Here is a 20108-nt window from a genome sequence, read left to right as displayed (position 1 = left end):
AATGTCTTAAGATAATGTCAATTTCTTTTATTTCGTTTTTATAAGTCAATCTTTAATCTATCTAGTTTTGTATTCACCTGCTCCATGTGAAGAAGTATGTCACAATCCTCAATAATGCCCGAAACTCCGTTGGTGAAGGGTTCTGTCCTCTCGCTTTGGGTTCCCACACAATGGCATTAATTAAAGTCCTCAATTCAGGTTCTCCAAAAGGAACACATTTCTTCGGTGGAGGCTAAATTAATTTAATATTGTTAATACAATTTATATATATTAATATTAGTACCTAGATATAATATTCATTTTATATTCGCTCTTATACATTTTTCTATATTGTTCATTACTTTTATTTATTATTATTTCTGTGATTTAAGACTCAATCATTTTAATATTCGTAAAATTAAGTTATTAATATCTTACTTTTTTAGCAGCCAACTTGCGCATCATGGCGGAACACCCAGCCGAAATTGTAGGAGGTATTTGACTCTCAGATCTCCCTAGTGACGTCTCCAGGCTCGCCAAGGCTGGCTTCATCTTCTTGAACCAGGAAAATCCCTTCTCCTGTAACACTGACCATCCCAGGAATTGTAGTGCTGCTCGACTCGAGAACAGTGGGTATTCAAAATCTAAAACACATAGATTTGTTATCCCTTCATATAAGTTAATTTCTTAAATATTCTATTATATTACTTAATTAAGATTCCTTAAATTAGTCTTTATCGGTTGTTGAATAAAATCCATTAATCCTTTTTATGTATTCATTCAAAAAATCCTACATTTGAATCTCATGCATTTATTTGTGTTTTAACCAACTTATTAATAATTCCTAAATCTTACCGTTTGCATGGCAAAATATCCTAAACGGTCCAAGAATCCAATCATAGGCCAGGTGAGTTGATTGTGCCAGGTGTCCTGAGAAGATTGTACGGAAGGCGTCATAATACTGTGGTCTGTCCTCTATTATTTCTCTAACACCCTCTATTTGTGAAACATCAATTCCATGTGGCTGGAATCTGCGAGCTCCTATAATATTTAAGTATTAGACTTATTTATTATGTGTTGTATTAATATATACTGAAAATCCTCCGTAATTTTATTTATTCATATTCTACCATTTTATCTATCCATTTAAGTTTTCCTATTTATCATATCTACTTATCTAATTATTGTGTAATATAACTAAAACTCTCCGTAATTTTCTTTCTCCATATTCTACTATTTTACTATCTATTTAAAATTTTCTATCTATTATATTATTTACCTATTAGAGTACCAACTCCATTCTCCGCCGCTTGGAGCTGCAGATCCTCCATCCCCTCTCTTAAATCATTCTGGGTCTCAATCTCCACTTCATTTTCCACCGTTAGAATTAGTCGTTCTGACATTTTACTATTTGAAAATAAATAAAGATTATATAAAAACTGTGTGAATAACATTAACTGTTTGAATATTCATATATATATAACTAGGTTATATTGTATAGACTAGGTCCATATTCATACATTTAACCAATAACAATATTTTATCATCTTTATTAATTATGATCACTATTATTATTGATAATAGTTGATATTATTTTTATATATTATAAATATTTTATAAAGAGAATTTATCATTTTATCAACTAAAATCTGGTCATTATCAGTTTTATACAATTTTGATCATAGTTATTAATGATGTATTAAACAAGCAATGAATTTCATAGATTTTTTGAAAATATTATCAATTTCTAAATTGTGATATAAAACAGGTTTACAATCAAAAATATATATTGCTCTAATGAGCTCGTGGTAAGATTTTCCATTGTGTAACAACGGCCACCAAGAAGCCGATGTCCACATAGGACATACCAAAATGAATAACGGCCCCACTGTGGATTCTATTTTCCTTATAGTACGTCCAATTTTTGCCACTGGAGGGCATAAATAGTAAATTTCACTTTCATTTGGGGTATGAGAAAAGAAGTCTATAGCTAAATTGTCATTATCTAAGAATTTGGAAACATATTTTGTACAAATTCTGTTTGAATGATTTGCAAATCCATCCACAGTGGGTTCACAATTGAAATACAAGAAAATAGAATTAATCATAAAACGGGGTATACCCCATAAATCGGTATCAGAAGAGAACCTAGAACCCTCATCTGCCAATAACATACGACAATGTGACCTACGGGTCCAAATCGGTATGACCGTTATGCCCAGTTGAATCTCCATTTGCTTAACCTTAATTAAAGTCTGTTGTGTATTATAGTTTTTACTACCATGATGGAGAAAATAATAACATAATTGGGAATCCGTCTCCCAGTAAATAATGGGGAACTGAAATTTCCTATCTATCGATATATTGTACTGCAGAAAACTCACTAGAGCTAAAAGCTCTCTATGACCTGAACTTAATTGTTGTTCATTACTATCAAATTCATAGTTCTGTAACTCTACTATTTCCCCATGAAAAAGGGAAAATGCCCTTTTATCAGAAGCATCTGTCAGTAACAGATTAGAGATAGGTATAGCTGTGTCCTTAATATTATTGACCATTTTTATAACTTCTTGCTGTGTCACTGTCATAGCTCCTATACGGGCATTACTTATTGCTTTACCATTAAATTTGTCCAAATTATGGAGAAAAAACTCCATTTCAGGTATTCCCCTAACAAAAGTCACTTTAGTGTTCCATCCATACAAAATCACTTGACGACCTAACTCATTGTAGGTATTACGAGGAATTATCGCCACGATGGCACCATGTGATTTCTTAAGGCTCTGAATTTTACCTAGCACACTAGCAGCCGTTTTGGCTGGAATAGAGCCCTCATGGTTGTGTTCAGCCAACATATTTCTCAATGAATTTAGATATTTAATTTGTTTATCACTCGATGTGAAATACTGCATCCTGATAGAATCAGATATAAATCCCTGGTAGACTATACTTTGCGAAGCTATTAATTGTGATTTTTTATAGGAAATATTCCAGCCTGCCTGATTGAACAATCTTATCACTATCCTTAATTTCTGCTCGCATTCTACTTTGAACTTTGCAATTACTCTGCCATCGTCTAAATTATGTGCAAAATTTAATTTTCCAATAATAAATTATGTAATTTAATATATATTGATACGATGTGGTACTTAAAAGATTTTTTGGAATATTAAATTTTTTCCTACCTATGTATATACTGAAAATGATGCCCAAAATGTGTATAAGAGACTTAATTGGCTTTGTTAACTTATTGATCACTTCAGTAGCTATGCTGATGCCATAGCACATTACGAGAAAGACATAGAATTTCTCTATGCCTTTCTCGTCAATAATTTTAAATGAGAAATATTTGCGATAGTCAGGGTGCAGTCTCACATGAAAATAACAATTCGCCAAATCAAAACTAGTGAAAAAACAATCTTTGAATATTTGATGTTCTGTTTCACTAAGAGTTTCTAGTTTTGATTTAGGCGAATTGATATGTAGATTGATACATCTAAAATTTTCAGATCTTTATTAAAATTTCACAGAATTTTTGACTTTACTCAAGTAATTTTTGTTGGTTAAGCTCTTTATTGAAATTATTATTATAAATCTTTGCAATTTTTAAAGATCTGTGCCTGCTAACGTCTATACAAGGACGTTTTTTCTTAATATTATTGAAATCATCTCTCTCTACTGAGACCGACAATGGATTTACAAACAACGGTTTGTTCTCCAATTCTATGACTGCCCCTTCATTCTGCCATTTTTTAACAGTCTCCCTCAAATCTGCCATGTGCTCACGGGCACTTTTGTTATTTTCTTCTTCATAAGAAGAAGGAGGGTTTTTAACAAAATCTAGTTTTAAGCCATCTCTTAATAACTCCATAACCCATTGATCTTAAAATATTTTTTATGATTTTTATGTTGTAAATTTAATTACTAATATTAAGCTATTTTAAATTAATCTATTTATTTCAAATATTAATATAAAACCATAAAATCCTGGCCTGGTTGCAGTATATCATGCATAAAGTGAATGCTCGCATTCGAATGTATTGAAAATGGCTCCTCCGGCAAAGAATGACCCCTCTCATCAAGAAACTTTTCAAGTTCATCTGCTGTAAGCTTAGGATTTTCCCATCCTAACTTCGTGACGATTTCGATGAACTCATCTAAAAAATTTTAATTTATCTTATCTTAAGTTCAGCAATTTTTTATTGAAATTTATAACATATTTGTAGCCTTATTCTCCTTATTCCATGTTATGAGATCTTAATTCTAAACAAACATCTTGTTCTATCTAGTTATATTACTTACTTCTATTATTGTTTCCAGGATGTAGAGTCAGTGCTGCCACTCGCCCTTGCTGGGCTCTCTGGGCTTCAAACGCCATGATATCCGCATCTTTACAGACATTATCACGATACCAATGTCCAACAACATTACATCTGGTACATTTACTAGTCATCCTAAATATTCATTCCTTAGTTAACTGTCATAAAGTTTTATCATAATTCTATATTTATAGTCCTATATTAATCATTTAAAATATTAACCTTTATTTTTGTAAGTTATAATGCTGTGAAAAATTTGAAAAACTTATCCCATAAAATATCATATAATCTTAATTAGTATACAATAAAGAGTAAAAGTTTTAGCCTTAGTCAAATTATTATTTCAATCCTATGTTCAAACTATAATTCAAAAAGATTTATCTAGAATATTCTTAATCCTACGTCTCATAGTTGAAAAAATAAAAGTTAAAATAATTATTCATCTTACTTTTGTGCTGCAATATTGGTCCTTTGCAGTGTTGTAGTTCCCGACGTACTCGGTAGCGGCTGCGGTTGCACTTGCTGCAGTGCGGAGGCAAGAATTGCTAACAGATCCTGTTGGGGCGGGTTGTTTACCCTTCCATATCCACGACCTCTATATCCAGAATAACCAGGGTTGTATCGGCCCCGATTGATATATCCGCCTCTCTGGGCTCCGCCCCGGGCCTTCATCTTATGGTTCTGTAACGTCCTAAATATTTTTAGGTTTATATCATTTAATATTCTATTTTGTGCATTATTACTATCTATCTTTCCAGTTTCTATGTAATTAGTTCCAATGACATTTCTATTCTTATTTTCATTTCTCTTTCAAATATTAGTCATATATCTATCCATTCATTATATCAAATTTTTACCTAGTCAATTTAGATCCAAGCATACTAAACGTAGTATGATCATTCTGGACCAGATGGCGCACTTGTGGACCAAATTGGAATTCTGCCAAGGCTAGACGATATTGGTCCCGTGTTTGTAACACGAGACCTCTTACCGCCTGGCGTTGTGCCTCCTTGGCAGCCTTCGTAGCATCATCATCTAAATATTAATATTATTAATATTAAATTTAATTCATTTAATACATTAATCTTTTCCTATAAATATTATCATAAATCTATGTTCTTATTAGTATTAGCTTTGTTTTCTTTATCTACTCAGTCAAGCATAATCATCTATCTCTACTAACATGCTTTAATATTACATTTCTAAGTTTAACATACCTGTTGCTATCTCTTTAGGTTGTCCTAGCAACGTCATCTCAGCTTGTATCAAAAAATTAGCCGACGCGACTAATTTTTGACGGTCACTCGTCATCGAAAAGGCATTACAAATTGTAGCCTCACTGACAATCTAAATTAGAAAACTAATTAATATTATAGTTTTCCTTTATTCTTTTATTTCCAAAATAACTTGATTTATAAGTTTTTATGTCAATTCTTATTTATTTTTACTTTTTATCGAATCTTTATCAATATTCATATCAACTTTTCAATTATTCTAATTTCATTCTATCTTTTTTCCATCTAATCTATCTTTTTACATACCTTTTCTTTTCTAGTCTGGAATGCCTCTTCTGAGAGTTTTTCAATTACAAACCGTTCAGTTATGGTATCTAAAAAATTGAACCATGTTATTTTTAATTGAAAAGTCTTTCAATTTTCATTTCTAACAATTCAACGGTTTTTATATAATCTTTACGGGACTTTTATACCCTTTTCTAATCATATGTAATAAATTACATTTTCATTCTATTATTATATTTTCCATTTATGAAGCTCAATATTCATATTATCATAAAATTTTCTTTTATTGAGGGACTTGATACCCACATTCTTTAAATATTAAGTTATGAAATCTAGTAGTATAGAATAGAAGCTACTTTCAGTGTGATTGCAATTCTCGTTTTTTACTCCCGGGTGGGGGGGTGGGCAATTTTAGTCCTTTATTTGGCAGAGCCTGCGCCGAATAGAATTGATTTATGCTAATCACTACTAGAAGTAGCCGCCATCTTGCCGTACCTCATGTACGACAGCTGACAACCCGTCAGGGTTGCCAACTAATTTCTAGAACAGAGTGACCAAAAAAATTTTTCGAAATAAATTTTTCGATCAGCAGCGTGGCTGCTGATTTGTAATGCTCGCAGTTTACACAGGAAGATCAGTTCCTGGCTTCGCTTTGAGATTGGGACCCAGCTCCGCCAGGAACAGATTATCCTGCTTCAACGCAATCATCCCTTCAGAGCAGGACACTGCTAATCAAAACTTAATTTCTAACTTATTCTACATCGATAAATAAACTATTTGCCTATTAGGTAGCACCGATCAAAACTCTGAAGCATAGCAAAGCTAAGCTGTTCCAAAAAGAAAACTAAATTGACGATTGATGCTACCCATAGGCATGTATTTTTACCTTTCTCATGATCATTCTCATCAGCTTTCTTACTGTTTGACTCCGTGTTATCTCCCATTTTCCAATCGTTAAGATCAAATTTTGAAAGAGAATAATTTACATTAAAGTTTTTATAATGGAAAAAATTTTTACTATTGGTAAAAGGAAATAACAAATAAAAATAGAAAATATTTCTGGTTCAACAATTCTTCAAACTATTTATTCATAATTCAATTGAACGATTCTTCGATAATATAGGTTAGTTGATAATTTAACTGATCAACATAATGATTTATATATTGCATTTTTCTCTTAAAACGAGTATAGTTTGACCCATCATTGGGCTGACAATTGTCCAGTTCATAACAAAGAAAATTGAAAGATTTAATCATCTTTCCCAACATATCTTTGGTATCAATATGATTCACTAAATCTGGATCGCTAGCCAAATCGTAGTGGCTTTTAAGAACCACTTTTAGAACACACATTCTGTCCGTGCATGCCCTATATTTGCTAATCATTAATTGCCTACGTAATTCAGACATTCTGTAGACTTTATTCTGAAATTGTTTTAGAATTTTAGCAATTTTCTTATCAAAATATGAAAAAATCAGACCTTTATACTATAAAATTATCAAAAATATCAAATCTTTATATCACAAATCATAATATACTGTTAAAATATCTTAGAAATCAGTCAACTTTTTATCAAAACGATAAATTATCAAAAATATCAAATCTTTATATCACAAAATTATTTTGTACTTTTTTTTTTTTTTTAAATATCTTAGAAATCAGTCAACTTTTTATCAAAACTTCTTAAAGAATTATATAGATTCATATTATTTTCCAAAAATTTAAACTGTTTTATAAGGAAGAAATTGTTTTTGATTATTAAATTACTTATTCGAAATTTGAAATTATGTTTATTAAAGTTTTCCTTCATAAATCACACTCGTAAAGTTAAAATATCTATTGTTTGAAATTTCCAATTTTGGTTTTAATTTTAGTCTAAAGTTGCCAGTTATTTTTAAAATCGAATATACTTGAATCTTAATCATAGAAAAGTATTTACATTTTACAATCATATATTAATATCATAATCATGATAGAAGCATTATTTAAAATTGAATCAATTACATAAATAATTAATATATTTCAAATATTCCGTTATCGACCAAAAAAATTTTTCGAAATAAATTTTTCGATCAGCAGCGTGGCTGCTGATTTGTAATGCTCGCAGTTTACACAGGAAGATCAGATTTAAATTTTTAAACTACGAGGAAGCAGACGAAAACAAATTGATGTAAAAATTGCGGCATTGTTGCGCTGGGCCCCAAATTTTCATTTTTTAAATGAGAACCCAAGATTTTCATTTTGATTGTTTATTATTTTTCTTCTATGTTTGTGTTAAATATTAGTATCATTTTTTACGGAAGGATAGAAGACCCCTTGAATAATAACAGCTAAAAAACAAAAGTGATAAAATTATTAGTTTTTAGTATAAAATAATGCTTACAATCTATTTTGAAAAAAATGTAATATGACCAAAAATATTGTGCGCGGCATTTTTAGAAATTCGCGCACCAGTTTGTTTTTATAGCCCTTTAGTGCAAATCAATGAGGAATATACACCCCTTAAAAGGCTATAAATAACAATTGAAGTGAGTAGTGTGGCTTGTAGAAAAATTGCACCCTTTAAGGGCGCAAGAATGGCTAGCCCTGCGGGGGTCGGAGGGGGCAAAGGGGCTGTTATACCTAACGAAATATTAGAAGAAATATTTATGAGGGTTGACCCCAAAACGCTAACTGAAAGTGTTCCTAAAGTTTGTAGGTACGTAGAATATTATTTTATTGACCTAATAACGGCGATCATGTTTAACTGAATTGAATAATTTTGTCGCCATATGTGTCGTAAGTTATTTCAGGCCAACTCGATCTTCTTGGGAATGTATGGCCTTTCCCTGTTTTAAAATAAAAACATGCAGAGTAACCTTAATTAGTCCAGGACTTATATGCAGCGTTTTTGTATAGAAGCGAGTTGATTGTTTTAATAAAAGCATTTTAATTATATTGTGATGCAACAATAAAAACTAATTTTATTTATAAGATACTACCTACTATTTTAGAATTTAGGGGAGGCAAATGTTTTCAAGATATAAAGCCTAAAACCACCCTAAGGCATATTACAGCTAACCTAAAAAAATATCCAATTAATAACAGCATTTTCCGAGTCCTTTTTTAAATTATAATGTATTTTTAGAAAATGGAAACAGATCGTGGAGAAAAGTACTTTCTGGAAGAATAAATTATCATTTGAAAATATTAAAGTCCCACAAAGAGTTCTTAACAATCCAGGCAGAATTTTTAGCAAAGAAATATAAAAATATAGTTAGATTAAAGAAATAATTGAAAATACAAATGCTTTAATTATTAAAAACTAAAATACCTAATGTTATATATTTACTAAATACCAAACATATATCCATCATATTTAAATAGAACTACAGACAAACTTTTTTAGGAAATGTAACTGTGATAATGATTTAGGTTAGGATGGGTGAATAAATTTGAGGAGGTTTGAGGGGTAACCCCCGTAGATAGGAGTAAATAGCCATCTAATTTAATTGCTAAAAATTATGCAATTCTGAACAGACCTGGACTGGATGTTTTTATCCTCACTATGCACAGAAAATAATTATGAAACAAATCTCATTCAGAATGGTTGTGGCGAAGAGGTCGAGGTAAGTTGCCCGGGAAAAGAATTAAATTGTCAGATCAAAAGAAAATTACACAAAAAGTATTTCATCTAATAACTTTGATTTCGTTTTAATGTTTTTTTTCTAAAAGCTTATGAATAAGAATATATACAATGATATATAAATGTCTTAGGTACAGTACATAGTTTATGGAGAAAAAATCGTAAAATTATTTTTCCCCTCATTATTTTATGTTTGAAATTCAAGTTAATGTAAACCTTTTATATTTTACATAAACATATATATTGTTTATGTTTATGTTGATTATACTTTTTCGAGCCCAAACATAGGGCTATAATAAGAAATTTACTGGTGGCGGTCATCAGTTTTTGTTAGCTAAATATTCAGCAACTCGTTTCTTGAATGATGATAGTTTAGGCATCATTTTTAAGTACATCATATATCCATTTCTTTGCAATGAAAAATGAATAAACAAGTTCGTTGATATGATCCCCATTCATATTTTTGCAGGTTTTAACTATTCACCAAGCAATAGAATTAGAAAATAACAGTGACGACAATGATTCTCCCTGGCCAGATTATCCTCATTGGACAGTCCTGTCTTCAGGTATGTCTTCAGCTTTGTAGTAACATATATGATTATTTGTAGTTAGAACCCCCAGAATCTAAAGGCTCTATTCGAAGGGGTAGAGAGGGGCTAGAAAAATAGCTTAAAACAATCTCAAGACTAAAATCATTAGAGGACCTATGTGAAGCTTATCTAATTTAGAGAAGCCTATCTGTTGATTAGTTATTAAGATCTTATGCTTCAGACATAAAACCTTACTACTATAAATAATAGGATAGAACGAATGCAATATTAAGAACTTATTTCGGCCATAATATAAAAAGTTTTATACTAAAATGCCAATCCATCAAAATGAATTTTCACCAAAAAAACATCGAAATACGAACTATCGTAAACCTATGCAATAAAATAATTGAAAGAAAGTCCAGCGGGAGAGTGATCTCGGCATTAACTTACAGTTTTAGGGATGGAAGGTTCGAGTCAACGACGTCTGACATCTGATGTTGAATTATCTATTTGATATCAGGATGCATACCTAAACCCTTTCTTAGTATTATTGTGCTGTATCTCATCTCTATACATGAGGAGAACAGAACAAATATAACAATATTTTTCCTTCCTAATCTCTATGTATTTTTTTCTAGGTGGTCAGGGATGGACATTAGAACTTTTAGGCAGTGATGAAAACAACCTAAGTGACCTTTCCAGAAAGGCTTGCTATAGCACATCCTATATGTCCTGTACTAAGGTAGGAATATTATACCTACAATTTCAATTATGTCCACAGTAGCGCGGCAAGACAGTCTACCAAAAAAAAACCATCCACATAACATCTGAAAAAAAAACTACCTATTTTTTTACAGAGCAAAAATCTCTTTTGCATTTTAATCAGCTAGGTATTTATTTTATTTCTATAATGACTTTAAAGAGTATTAGTTGCTTCGCCCTTTGTCTCTAGGAGAAGTGTTGGACATATTCCGACTTCTTTTTTTACAGAAACTAAAACCGTACTACTTTGTAATATTGGATAAAGTAGCTTACTACGCCTCTAGGAAAATTATTAAAATTGTTTTGTTTTCAGGAACAAATTGTGCATTTATGTTTTCCTGACTGGATCCTCGACAATTTTCAACCTGAAATTATAATAACTGATTATTACAATAAATCATTAGGTAAGTAATTTAAAAAATTAAATCATTATTTATTTTAAAGGGGCCTGGGAGTATTTATATATTTCATTTATTTAAGAGAGTGTTCATTTATCTGCCAATTGAGCTATCTAGCTTATATTCTACCTATTTGCAGGACATGGAGCCGTTTATGAACTAAATGTGATGATAATCGATGGTTGTGGCAATAGAATTGGCAAACCATTCACGCTTAGGTAAGAAATATTGCAATTTTTAGAAGAACATGCCCATCAAATGATATTTTTTATAGATATTTAAAATACTAATGTTTCTGAGGACGTAAGGACTATATTACATAATTTAGTGAGATTTAGATCGACTGTACGATTCATTTAAAAAAATTTTGTTTATTTACAGGGACAATATTGATCGGATGGCACATGATCGGTGGAGAAAAGTAACGCACACGTTTTCAAATTATGGAGTAGGGGCCAGGTAAAAAAGATAGAATGATGTGTTTACTAACAGATCAGCTGATAGACTGACAGATTCATGGGTATAATATCAAAACACCTGACAAACAAACAAATTAAGGGGTATACTAACAGAACAGCTGACAGACTGACAGACTGACACAATGATTTACAGTAGACTAACTCACATACAATATTTCGGCTAATGAGTTAAGCATAATGTCAAATAATCCAAGCCATTGATTTTTACAAAGATATTTACTGTGTTTTTATTATCTGTTCAGTTTCAACTTTTAATAGGTACCTATTTGATTTTTAAATTGTTTATTATTTAAGGTATGTAAAATTCTACCACGGAGGCATGACCGATGACAATGATATGGAGGAAGGGTGGTATGGAGCCAAGATGACCGGCTCTTCGGTTATTGTCAGCTTTCCCAGCCAGCTGGTCACGCTAGACAGGTAGACTTTGTTTTAAGTAATGTAATGTTTATCTGACTTTAAATAAATTCCAACTTTTGTTTTAGTTATTTCTTGCTTTCTTGTTGTATCTGATATCTTTACTCTAATTTTTTATTTGTAGTAGCGAAGATACCTTATAATTCACTTTGTCTGCCGGTCTATCTGTGTGTACGACTGAAAAAAAAGTAATTTTCTCTGCCCCAATTAGGCTATAAGTAAAAAGCTGAAATTTTTGGTGAATATTTCTATGACTTGTGCAGTCGTTTCATTCTTTAGTCTGTCAGTAAAACATTTAGAGTTTGTTAAGGGGGGGGGTTTTATTGCAACCATCTCGTAATCAGTGAGCAAATGGCACTTACAATTTAAATTTAGATCTGAAATTTTGCATGAGTAATCCTTGGTAGGTCTATTTTCCCTAATTCAAACAAAAAGTTGAAAAAGTAACGGCTAACGGCTCAGCCGTTTAGCCGTTTTTTTTTGGCTATTTTTAGGGCAAATCTGCCATAAATTATGTAGGAATCAACTTTTTGAAACATATTTTTGCTTTAAATCATGTGAAATGATACAAAAAAAACATTTTTAGATTTCTAGTACCAGCAACTAGCGGCTAGAACCGTTTGAAAACGTTTTGGAGTAGCATAGAGTATTATGTGGAGATAGGTTTCATGATGATTTCCCTTGAAAATAGTTTTAAAAATGGTTAAACTGCTGAGCCGCCAGCCGTTAGCCGTTACTTTTCCAACTTTTTGTTCAATTTAGGGAAAATAGACCTACCAAGGATTACTCATGCAAAATTCCAAATCAAAATTCGAATTCTAAGTACCATTTGCTCACTGATTACGAGATGGTTGCATTAAAAACCCCCCCTTTTATTTGAATTACGTGAATATGTTTATTAGGGTGGGTCGATTTTGGACATTTTTTTCTGAGACCAAAGCGGGGATCTGCAAATGATTTTAATGAGTATAATACACCTCTGGATGATTTAAAATTTATCCTAAGTCTTAAATGCGCTAACGAACAGACATTCAATTGTATAGCTATTTGTAAATGGGTGTCAAAAATTGATTGAATCAGAACTATGGCTTCATGGTGCTCCCAGGAAAGGCATTGAGGAGTAGAATCAGGAACTTTTGACCGTTTCAAAAAATCTCGTTCCTAGCCTGAGAAAACGTGAAAAAAACTCTACAGATTGGACAATTCTCAATAAACCTTTAAAAATGGTGGTTTTTTAGTCATTTCTAAGGCTAGGAACGGGATATTTTGAAACGGACAACAGTTCCTAATTCTACTCGTCAAGGCCGTTCCTGTGAGCACCATGAAGCCATAGTTCTGATTCAATAAACATTTTACTCTCATTTACAAATAGCTATACAATTGTATGTCTGGTTGTTGGTAAAAGGTTGGTAAATAAAGGGTAAGGAAGCGAAATGTGACTTTGACTGACTAATAGTAGGAAATTCATTATTACATTGGGAAATGCACAAAAATATTTAGCCCTCTAGCACTAATAGGAACTGAGATAATAAGTGGAAAGGACTTGAATGTCGTCTTTGCATATTTTTTAATTAATGAAATACATTTTTAAGTGGTCGCATTCTAAATCTCAATTTTTTTAAATTCTTTTTTTTATCTGTTGCAGATCCCCTCTTTGTCTAATTCCGATATGAACCCGCCCTAATGTTTATCTTGTTAAGGTTTGAATGCAAGTGCCGTAAGTCAACACCTCACGATGTTAAGGATAAGGTCAAGAATTGCTGGTAGATTTTTTTTTCATCAAAATAATTCCAAGATTTATATCATAAAATTTTCGATGATTTTTCAATGAATAGAAATGATAAAAATTCAAAAATGTTCTAAGACAAATTAATGAGAGTAAAATTCTCTTTCGATATTTCAATTAAAATGTTAGGTAGTAAATTTAATTTTATTCCGCACAATCTTAATTGAATAAAAAATCTGAATAGGTAAGTAATAAAGAAAGAAATTTACTTGAATAATTGTATTTTAATTTTAAATAATTACATATGATGTGTCTTCTATACTAAAGTGTTGTGCCTTTTAATGTTACTGTTAAAAATATTCACACATTTGGGGATTTGACAAGAGTAGAAATTTTTTTACATCAGTTAATGCTTTTTACTCGCACTCTTAATATGTCTTTATACTTTTTAGCAACTTATATTGTTATGAAATGAATTATTACATTATTTTCCTTTGTCTTATCCCAACTCTGTGACTAAAACTGTTGTTTAATAAACAATATATGCGAAAAGTTAGATTAGCTTATTTTGTTCTTTGGATTATTTATACTTGTAGATCCTTGGAGATTTAGTTTTGTTGTCAAAAAGGAAAGATACAAATAAATCATGATAAATAAATAGCAGAACATAGCAGAAAAATATTTTATTAAAAGTTTTAAGATAAAACATTCTGAGTTATTTGGTGGGATTATGAAAATATTATTACATGTTGGTAGTTAAAAATTGTTTCTCTTTTGCGCGTCACTTGACCAATAAGCTCTTGATTTTAACTTTTTGTTAAAAAGTTTTTTTTAGCTGTCACACAAAGCTCTAATCCTTCGGGGCTCTGTTATTCCTAGCTTAACCTAACCTTAAACACCATTATAGATAAGGTTTACCTCTCAAAAAGTTTTTATTGACCCACTAGCAGGATGTTGTTGTATCGTTTAATGATTATTTGTATTAAGTACTTTAGACCGGTGAATCTCATTATTAAATAGATATTACTCTAGAGACAAAAAGTAGAAATAGTTAGATTGCCTAAAATACTTTGTTTTCCATCTCTTAAAGAACAAACTCTATGTAAGACAAAGAAAAAATTTTTTCAATGATCAAATATTCCAAATTTCGTATTCTTTGTCTGTACTGGTCTTCTAATAGTTATCAGAATGCTTTTTAAATGACATTAAATTGTAAACGACATGGAAATACGAAGAAATGCAATTCTGTATGTTGAAAGTCTTCATCTTACAGCAAAACGGCTGATAATTTCTAAGACAGACATGTTTCGAAGTTAGGCGGTTGTGTCAGCCGTTTGGCCGTTAACATTAAACAACTCTTAAAGTTATGAGATAAAAAAGAGTATGATGGTATTTTGAATTGTTCCTTTCTAACTAAATTGTATTTTTCTAACTGCACCTCACTGATTACAAGTTCTATGCACTTGCTTAAGCTTTTTTAGATGCGTAGCTCATGATTAGTTATCCATAATCTATTTTCTCTCCCTTTTCTATTTTGTTCTTTGATTTGATTTTATTATCTTCATAGCTTAGCTACGTATCTATTAACGCTTTCGTTCTAGATGAATTTATTATACATTACATATAGCTAAATATGAGACATTTGACTAGTTATATTTCAAATTTAGATCTGTTAAATAGATCGTCTTTACTGAAGTGTGTGATTTGTTCAATAGAATTTGAGTACTTTTCAGTAAAGGCTAATAAAGGACCAATCTATGAAAGCATGAAATTTAAATTGTACAAATCACGCATTTCACTAATGACGAATATTAAAAAAAAAAAATACTGTAAATTAAATTTGATTCTGATAATATTACAACACAGTGTTATTGTTCTGCACTAGTTAATATTTATATCATAATATTTATTATTTACATTTTTAGTAGCGAATACACTCTATAATTCACTTTGTCCGTCAGTCCGTCCGTAACGCTATGGGGGAAATGGGATTTACTCAGCTCCTATAAAAGATAGAATGGTGAAATTTTTTGACAACATTTCCATCATTAAGGAGCACAATTGACTCTAAAACATCATTGGCGGTCGGACCGCTTTTTAGCAGTTTTTAGGCTATTTTCATATTTTTCACATTTTTCTCCATATCTACTGATATGGAGAAAAATGTATATGGTCCTATTTTCCAAATTTTTAAAGTTAAGGATATAAAAATTAAATTTTCTGTCGTTTTAAGAAAACAACCAGACTGCCTTTTATCAGGTTTTTGGCTATTTTAATATGTTTTACATAGTGATGGGAATCCGGATCCGGAATCCGAATCCGGAATCCGCCCAATTTTCGGCCTATTTTGGAATCCGAATCCGGATCCGGAATCCGTTTTTTATAGCGGATTCCGGATTCTAAATTGGTAGGCTAAAATTACCGTCTTGAGTTTTTTCTTACAACTCCCTCTTAAATTTTTTTGTACATAACAAATTTTAATAATTACTAATGTGATGTAAATGTTTAACACTTTAACACTTTAAACAAATCAAGGCTTCAACCAAGTAACATAGTGTTAAATTAATGAAAAAAGCTATCCCTCTGTGACGGACGGCCTTTTAAAATACTGCTAGAATCCGGAATCCGAATCCGGAATCCGCCAAAAATAAGAATCCGGAATCCGCAAGAATCCGTCACTTTTTTTGACGGATTCCTTCAGAATCCGGAATCCGAATCCGGCCCAAAAATTCGACGGATTCCCATCCCTAGTTTTACATATTTCCCCTTATCTTTGTTTTTTTTATCCAATTTTCAAAACAATAAAACAAGGTTTCATGTTTATTTTATCCAATAAATCTATTCTTGATTTTAATAAATACCCTTTAAATCTACTTTTACGTATTCCCATCTACGATTTATTGTGCTTCGCTACTTATGGATGTTGTCATCCTTGTTTAATTTATATATTCAATGGAAGGAATTAGACATCTGTATGAAATTAGCTAAACAATCAAGGATATACCCATACCGTAATCTATTCTTAAAATAATTAAGAAAACCAAGAGAAACAAAGTAATCTTAAAACATGAAAAAATTTCTATTTTTAAACACATGCCTAAATCCTTACAAATCTGATCAAATATTTTATTATTTAACTTTTGTGTCTCCATGATTTGTGTGATATAATTGCCTGAAACTTTGTTTTCTAAATTTTCAGACAACTTTAGTTTAAGTTTAAATAAAAATGGGAGACGTCGAGATAGCTGAGGATTCTTTATCTTCTGTTGGTAAGTTTCATCTAAAATTAAAACACTTGTAAGTAACACTCTTAACGCACAACTGTCCTGATCCCCCCCCTCCAACCTTTTCAGAAAATGTTATGAAAAAGTCTTTATGAAAATACTTCCTGTACTATATACATAATACATTTTCAAATTCAATTTGCTTACAATTTGATTTTAGGGTGTAGTTCTGTCTCAAAATTTGCATCAGTGTCCGAACAATGCTCAGAGTCTAGTGAGGAATCTGATTCAGGTTTGTTGCTGCGCTATTTTTGTATTTTAATTTATTCTAGTTGCCCATAATATAAAAATGCAGCGCTGTGATTGGCTGAAATTTTGGCGCGCCCCGATCTAAATCACCACTAAAATGATTTAAAGATCAAGCTCAGAAAAAATACTGGTATCCTTTATATAGGTAACCAAGGTTGTAAAAAAAAGTCGGGAAATTACTACCAATGCTGTCTAAAAAATCATATAATTTTGTTTATTTACGTGTCTGAGCTGGTTTGGTCGCTCTGACGCAATTACCCCTTGAGCACTTATACTCCCTCCCACCCATAGACGTCCAGGGGGGGGGGGAGGGGTGATTAGCCCCCCCCCAAAATTTTTTTTTTAAATTTTACCTCCCCCCCCAAATAAAAAAGCTTGGACGCCCCTGCTACCACCATCAATATTTTTTAATAAACTGAAAATAAGTGGCTTTAGTTTTTCGTTTCTTTATTACTTTATACTTTTAACAGTTATAAATCTATCTTAGCCATTACATTTAAAAATAAGTAACTAAATTGGAAGTGAATCAAGCAATATTAGCTTGGTCGTTTTATCGCTTTAGCTCAGGTTAGGTTATATGTGGTACTGGGTAGCCCCGCAGTGTTAGGGCTCCGCATAAATAAGAACCACAGGACTAAGGCATTGGCTCTTTTCCCTAATTTAAATTTATTTCCTAAAAAAAGTTAGGAGTTAGGACCTTTGTTTGATTAAACTTTGTTGCTATTTTACAATAATTTGATAATATTTAGACGAGGAAGACACAGAACCAAAGTTGAAATATGAGCGTCTCTCTCCGGATCTAAAGAATATTTTACAAAAGGTATGCAATTCAACTTTTTATTTAACTTGGACAACGGGGGGGGGGGGGGTTAGGATCATCGTTAAGTTATCCTAATCTGTAATTCTGTGAACACCTGTTATCACAATATGTGTTTCAAAGCTACTTTATAATTATGACCATAAGTCTCCTTGTGACCTTTTCAAGTCTAAGGATGACAGGATATGTGTATAAAATAAAATTACACCAATAAATAATGTTTTCCCCGTTTTAAAGTGTTGTACTGATATCATATTAAGTATCTAAACTATTAATTAATCTCCCTTATTGGAAAATCATGGGAAATTCCGTGAATGTATACTGTACTTATAGTTTATAGAGGGGGGGGGGGGGGGGTAATGCAACCTTCTCGTAATCAATGCGTAAATTGCACTTTGAATCCGAATTTGAAACTTGACATGAGTAATCCTTAAAAAAACGGCTAAACGGCTGAGTCGTTAGCCGTTAGTTTTACAACTTTTAGTTCGATTTTTGGAAAATAGACTTACCAAGGATTACTTATGCCAAGTTTCGTAACGAAATTTGGATTTTAAGTGTCATTTGCGCATTGATTACGATGTGGTTCCATTACCCCCCCCCCCCCCCCCTTTAGATGTAATATATGGATGATACTTGATAGACTCTCCTTCTAGCTTTAATTGTCATCCTTGTTTAGGATAGAGCAAGCTGTATAGCTGTACATAGCAAGTTTATTGTTCTTGGTACAGACTGGGGCGTCATTCATCTGCTGGATGCCATGGGCAATTCCTTGTCTTCCAGAACTCAAAAACAACATTCAGGTTAGTTTTTGTATATTAGCGAAGTTCCTCTAATTCAAGGATGCGCTCCCTAACCTATATAGTGGCCTAGTAGCGGCGAGGATTAACCTTCCATGTTTTTTTTCTCAAAACAAAATCTGGGGAGTTTTATGGATATATCTTCTAAATTAGTTGCTGGAACCATCGGTCTAGCTGTTAATGAGTTCTTAGAAGATTCATATACAGACAAACATCCCGTTCCTCTAGTATTATATATAAATACTAGATAGTTATTTTCAGCGGCATAACTGATGATTAATTTTAGTTCGCGTGAGTCAAGTTAGCATAGATCACGCCGGGGAGTTTTATGCTTCATGTTCCATCGATGGCAGGTATTGTAATTCAATATTATCAAAGGGGTAGTTGCATGAAATGCATTTAAACTTGATTTTAGTGAACCGCATATTTGAAAGAATTTCAATTTTTTACCATGTAGTTTTAAAAATATCAAGACTTGAAAATCGTATTTTTGTGTTAATTTCTGTCTCATGAACAATTCTGTATTTTGAATTTATTTTCAATAGGTAATGAATTTAAGAACTTGTAGTATAGTAAACAGTAACAATACGAAATCTTGAACTTTCTAGAGTTGTGGTTACTGGTCTATATACCGACGACAACACACACAACTTCAAGATGGATAAACCCGCCAGAACCATAGCAATAGACCCAATCTATGCCCGGGCAAATTCGGGTAGAAGGTTCATGACCACCTCAGAAGATAAACTGATCATACATGAGAAGACATTTCTTTCAAGGTTTGAACTTATCTTTACTTTTAAAGTAGGTATTATTTTAGAAATAGATTTTAGTTTTAGACTACTAATATTAACTCATGTATTTGGTTTACTCCTAAGAGGGATTGGGGGTAAACAAATAAAATAAATATTTGTCTTCAAAAAAGTATTTACATCATTATTTTCATTTACAGCAAAATGAAAGGCCATGATTGATATCTTTAATGAATCTATCTGTGTAGGTATAAACAAGAGACCATATGTCAAGGAGAAGGAGATATCCATAATGTGAGATGGAGAGGAAGGTTTGCAGCCTGGGCTACTAACAAAGGAATAAGGTAAACCTTATTATTATTAAAACAAAAGGAAGCTATTGGTTTATGTTCCATTGCAGAGGGGATATTGAAAAAGCAATATGTCTAAATTTAATGCCTATTATATACC

The 20108-nt window shown here is 31.8% G+C and overlaps 4 protein-coding genes across 5 annotated transcripts in view; 2 read left to right on the top strand and 2 right to left on the bottom strand.

The window, feature by feature from the left end:
* Positions 1-405: 405 nt before the first annotated feature.
* Positions 406-1382, bottom strand: LOC145319953 (uncharacterized). The gene is made up of 3 exons (XM_080162353.1): positions 1259-1382; positions 835-1020; positions 406-623 (listed from the first exon to the last, which is right to left on the bottom strand). Exons 1-3 carry the CDS (start codon positions 1380-1382, stop codon positions 406-408), a joined length of 528 nt encoding a protein of 175 aa, XP_080018479.1.
* A 1573-nt stretch (positions 1383-2955) lies between these two features.
* Positions 2956-6873, bottom strand: LOC145319952 (uncharacterized). The gene is made up of 8 exons (XM_080162351.1): positions 6705-6873; positions 5840-5907; positions 5516-5645; positions 5156-5333; positions 4747-4989; positions 4282-4433; positions 3684-3861; positions 2956-3055 (listed from the first exon to the last, which is right to left on the bottom strand). Exons 1-8 carry the CDS (start codon positions 6760-6762, stop codon positions 2956-2958), a joined length of 1107 nt encoding a protein of 368 aa, XP_080018477.1. The 5' UTR covers positions 6763-6873.
* A 1236-nt stretch (positions 6874-8109) lies between these two features.
* Positions 8110-15812, top strand: LOC145318877 (F-box only protein 6-like). The gene is made up of 10 exons (XM_080160540.1): positions 8110-8517; positions 8947-9041; positions 9339-9427; positions 9914-10010; positions 10616-10719; positions 11053-11143; positions 11277-11355; positions 11519-11596; positions 11911-12036; positions 13734-15812. The coding sequence occupies exons 1-10, from the start codon at positions 8396-8398 to the stop codon at positions 13798-13800; spliced, it is 948 nt and encodes a 315-aa protein (XP_080016666.1). The 5' UTR covers positions 8110-8395; the 3' UTR covers positions 13801-15812.
* A 1142-nt stretch (positions 15813-16954) lies between these two features.
* lt (vacuolar protein sorting-associated protein light) overlaps positions 16955-20108 on the top strand; it is a 31599-nt gene continuing 28445 nt past the window's right edge. For both annotated transcript variants that reach the window (XR_013879563.1, XM_080160539.1), the window contains exons 1-7: positions 16955-17028; positions 17204-17275; positions 18042-18112; positions 18786-18909; positions 19193-19259; positions 19515-19685; positions 19907-20002. Coding sequence is in view for 1 of the 2 variants with exons in the window: in XM_080160539.1 (XP_080016665.1) it covers positions 16986-17028; positions 17204-17275; positions 18042-18112; positions 18786-18909; positions 19193-19259; positions 19515-19685; positions 19907-20002 (644 nt within the window). In the remaining variant the exon portion in view is untranslated. The remainder of the gene's footprint in view (positions 17029-17203; positions 17276-18041; positions 18113-18785; positions 18910-19192; positions 19260-19514; positions 19686-19906; positions 20003-20108) is intronic.

This window comes from Acartia tonsa, chromosome 5, assembly GCF_053477335.1.
Source record: "Acartia tonsa isolate MP-2025a chromosome 5, ASM5347733v1, whole genome shotgun sequence".
In the NCBI taxonomy this organism is placed as follows: domain Eukaryota; kingdom Metazoa; phylum Arthropoda; class Copepoda; order Calanoida; family Acartiidae; genus Acartia; species Acartia tonsa.
The sequence above is the reverse complement of the archived record's forward strand: the minus strand, read 5'-3'. Positions and strand labels throughout refer to the sequence as shown.

What these genes read in the sequence shown, in the direction of transcription:
- LOC145319952 (XM_080162351.1), bottom strand. Translation starts at nt 6,762, where the DNA reads ATGGGAGATAACACGGAGTCAAACAGTAAGAAAGCTGATGAGAATGAT. An exon ending in CTTGGATCTAAATTGACTAG is followed by an intron (nt 4,990 to 5,155) that starts GTAAAAATTTGA and finishes AAAAATATTTAG; the next exon opens with GACGTTACAGAACCATAAGA. An exon ending in ACCAATATTGCAGCACAAAA is followed by an intron (nt 4,434 to 4,746) that starts GTAAGATGAATA and finishes ATGAATATTTAG; the next exon opens with GATGACTAGTAAATGTACCA.
- LOC145318877 (XM_080160540.1), top strand. Translation starts at nt 8,396, where the DNA reads ATGGCTAGCCCTGCGGGGGTCGGAGGGGGCAAAGGGGCTGTTATACCT. An exon ending in AGTGTTCCTAAAGTTTGTAG is followed by an intron (nt 8,518 to 8,946) that starts GTACGTAGAATA and finishes ATGTATTTTTAG; the next exon opens with AAAATGGAAACAGATCGTGG. An exon ending in TTGGACAGTCCTGTCTTCAG is followed by an intron (nt 10,011 to 10,615) that starts GTATGTCTTCAG and finishes ATTTTTTTCTAG; the next exon opens with GTGGTCAGGGATGGACATTA.
- LOC145319953 (XM_080162353.1), bottom strand. Translation starts at nt 1,382, where the DNA reads ATGTCAGAACGACTAATTCTAACGGTGGAAAATGAAGTGGAGATTGAG. An exon ending in TGGAGTTGGTACTCTAATAG is followed by an intron (nt 1,021 to 1,258) that starts GTAAATAATATA and finishes TAAATATTATAG; the next exon opens with GAGCTCGCAGATTCCAGCCA. An exon ending in GATATTTTGCCATGCAAACG is followed by an intron (nt 624 to 834) that starts GTAAGATTTAGG and finishes TATGTGTTTTAG; the next exon opens with ATTTTGAATACCCACTGTTC.